The 2,500-nt window shown below is 31.4% G+C and overlaps 1 protein-coding gene across 9 annotated transcripts in view; it reads right to left on the bottom strand.

Annotated features, from left to right (window-relative positions):
• LOC133536526 (transcription factor 4-like) overlaps positions 1-2,500 on the bottom strand; it is a 415,635-nt gene that overhangs the window by 156,244 nt on the left and 256,891 nt on the right. For all 9 annotated transcript variants that reach the window (XM_061877137.1, XM_061877134.1, XM_061877139.1 and 6 more), the window contains one exon: positions 1,536-1,585. In XM_061877137.1, the coding sequence (XP_061733121.1) occupies positions 1,536-1,585 (50 nt within the window). The remainder of the gene's footprint in view (positions 1-1,535; positions 1,586-2,500) is intronic.

Below are 2,500 nucleotides of genomic sequence, written 5' to 3'. Positions count from 1 at the left end.
ATATACATTATGATTTATTGTATTTTATATGTTGTATTTGTGTTCTGTGTTGTTTTTATTTTATTTTTATTTTTATCATGTCATTTTATATGAAGTGATATGTTATTATGTTGTACATTATATTATTTTATGTAATTTTATGTTATATGCTATGTAATGTTATATTATTTTATATGCTCTGTTATGTTATGTTGAATGTTATATTATTTAATTTTACGTTATGTGTTATATTAGGTAATATATTTTAGGATATGTAATATTGTATTAATGTCTATGTTTTGTTCTGTTATACATTATGATTTATTGTATATTATATGTTGTGTTGTTTTTATGTTTTGTTTTATGATACCGGTATGTGTTTTAATGTTATGTTATTTTATGTCATATTATATCAAGTATATATATAATGTTGTACGTTATGTTATTTTAAGTAATGTTATGTTATGTACTATGCAATGTTATATTATTTTATATACTCTTATGTTATGTTGTATTGTGTGCAATATGATATAATAAATATATTATATTATATTTTTTATTATGGTATATGCTATATGGTAGTATATCATGATTTTTATTTATTTATTTTATTAATCAATTCAACAAAATAACATACAATACCATAATAATACAATTTTAATTCAAAACGTTATGTTATTTTAAGTAATGTTATATTATGCTATGTGCTATGCAATGTTATATTAATTTATATACTTTGTTATATAGCTCGTTTGGTAGAGTGGCCGTGCCAGCAACTTGAGGGTTGCGGGTTCGATTCCCGCTTCTGCCATCCTAGTCACTGCTGTTGTGTCCTTGGGCAAGACACTTTACCCACCTGCTCCCAGTGCCACCCACATTGGTTTAAATGTAACTTAGATATTGGGTTTCACTATGTAAAGCGCTTTGAGTCACTCGAGAAAAGCGCTATATAAATATAATTCACTTCACTTCACTTCACTTATGTTGTATGGTGTGCAATGTTATATCATATAAAATTATATTATATTATGTTTAATTTTGGTATATGCTATATGGTACTAAGTTATGTTTTTTTACCTTTTTTTCTTTTAATTAATCAGTCCAACAAATAATAATACACAACAATACCATAATAATACAATTCCAAAACCAAACTGTGCCCAGCAACAATCAGAACTGCAATCAACAGAACAAGTGAGAAGACACACAAACATGACACAAAACAATCCAAAAGTAGTCAAACAAAAACAAATAATATCAACAACATGTTATGTTTTATGGTATGTTATTATATTGCGTGTCTTGTTATGACATATGTAATGTCACATTATATGTTTTGTTATGTTGTATTTATTATTACAGTATTTTACGTCTTTTTTTGAAGTGATATCACGATTATGTTGTAATTCCACTCTTTCATTCAATTGTTTTGCTGCTTAAAATAAAAAAGCCAAGGTCATTTCATCTTCTCTCAAGCAAAGACAGAACTTCAGTGATCCCCAAAGCAAAGCTCCAGCATCTTCCAAGCCAGAAAAGGGAGAAACGCCACGACTTACCGAGGACGGCAAGCCTGGGGGGACCTTCCGCACTTTCCTGGGGTGAATTTCTGAAAGAGAGAGCGAGAGAAAAAAAAAAAAGGTTTAACAAGCCTGTATCTTTTTTTTTTAAGAACCGTTTTTGATTTGGATTGAATCAATCATGGAAGGAGGAAAGAGCAAGGCCACATTTGACGAGATCTTGTCAAAGGAGCGCCACGGACCACACAAAGGGAAACAAAATAAGATGCCAGGAAATAAAAATACAAATAAAAATGACGGGACCACAAAAAGATGGCTTAGTTCTCCACCGCCCCGCCTTGCTTCGATAAAAGAAAGGAGGTTATGTTCAAATTATTTTGTATCAGGACGGCCTTTTCCATCTCCTCAAAGGGAGTGAGGGAGCGCCATCATTAACTGGAAGGTGAGACTTGGATGGGAAAATGAAAACATGCTTTTTTGGGGAAATTGTCCCAGGATCTTGCGCGTGTGTGTGTGTGTGTGTGCGTGTGTGTGTGTGTGTGTGTGTGTGTGTGTGTGTGTGTGTGTGTGTGTGTGTGTGTGACTTATCAAGGCAAACATTACCAAGGTTACATTTTGATTTTGAATGTTGTCACTTGTAAAACCAGGACTATAGACAGTAAAATAGACACGCTGACAAGCAATCACAAATATTTGCTTAAAATAAAACAAGATTTAACAATACAATACAACAAATGTTAGGAACTGGGATCAGGTGATTGTTGGTATAAAATGAACATGGATTGAATATATAACACCCTAGCATAAATATATATATATATATCTGATCTAAAAATGGTGTACCTCCTCCTCTGAATGGAAGTGCTCCTATAGCAAGAACATAAATTCTGTTTTGCTCCAAAATACAAAATCTGGCAAGACACTAACACACACAGGAGGAATCTTTTTTTTTTTTTAAATTGTCCTTAAATTTAGTTTATCCTTTGTGTTGAACTGTTTAAAAA

Source organism: Nerophis ophidion, linkage group LG17, assembly GCF_033978795.1.
Source record: "Nerophis ophidion isolate RoL-2023_Sa linkage group LG17, RoL_Noph_v1.0, whole genome shotgun sequence".
Classification (NCBI taxonomy): Eukaryota; Metazoa; Chordata; class Actinopteri; order Syngnathiformes; family Syngnathidae; genus Nerophis; species Nerophis ophidion.
This window is presented reverse-complemented; position numbering and strand designations above follow the sequence as displayed.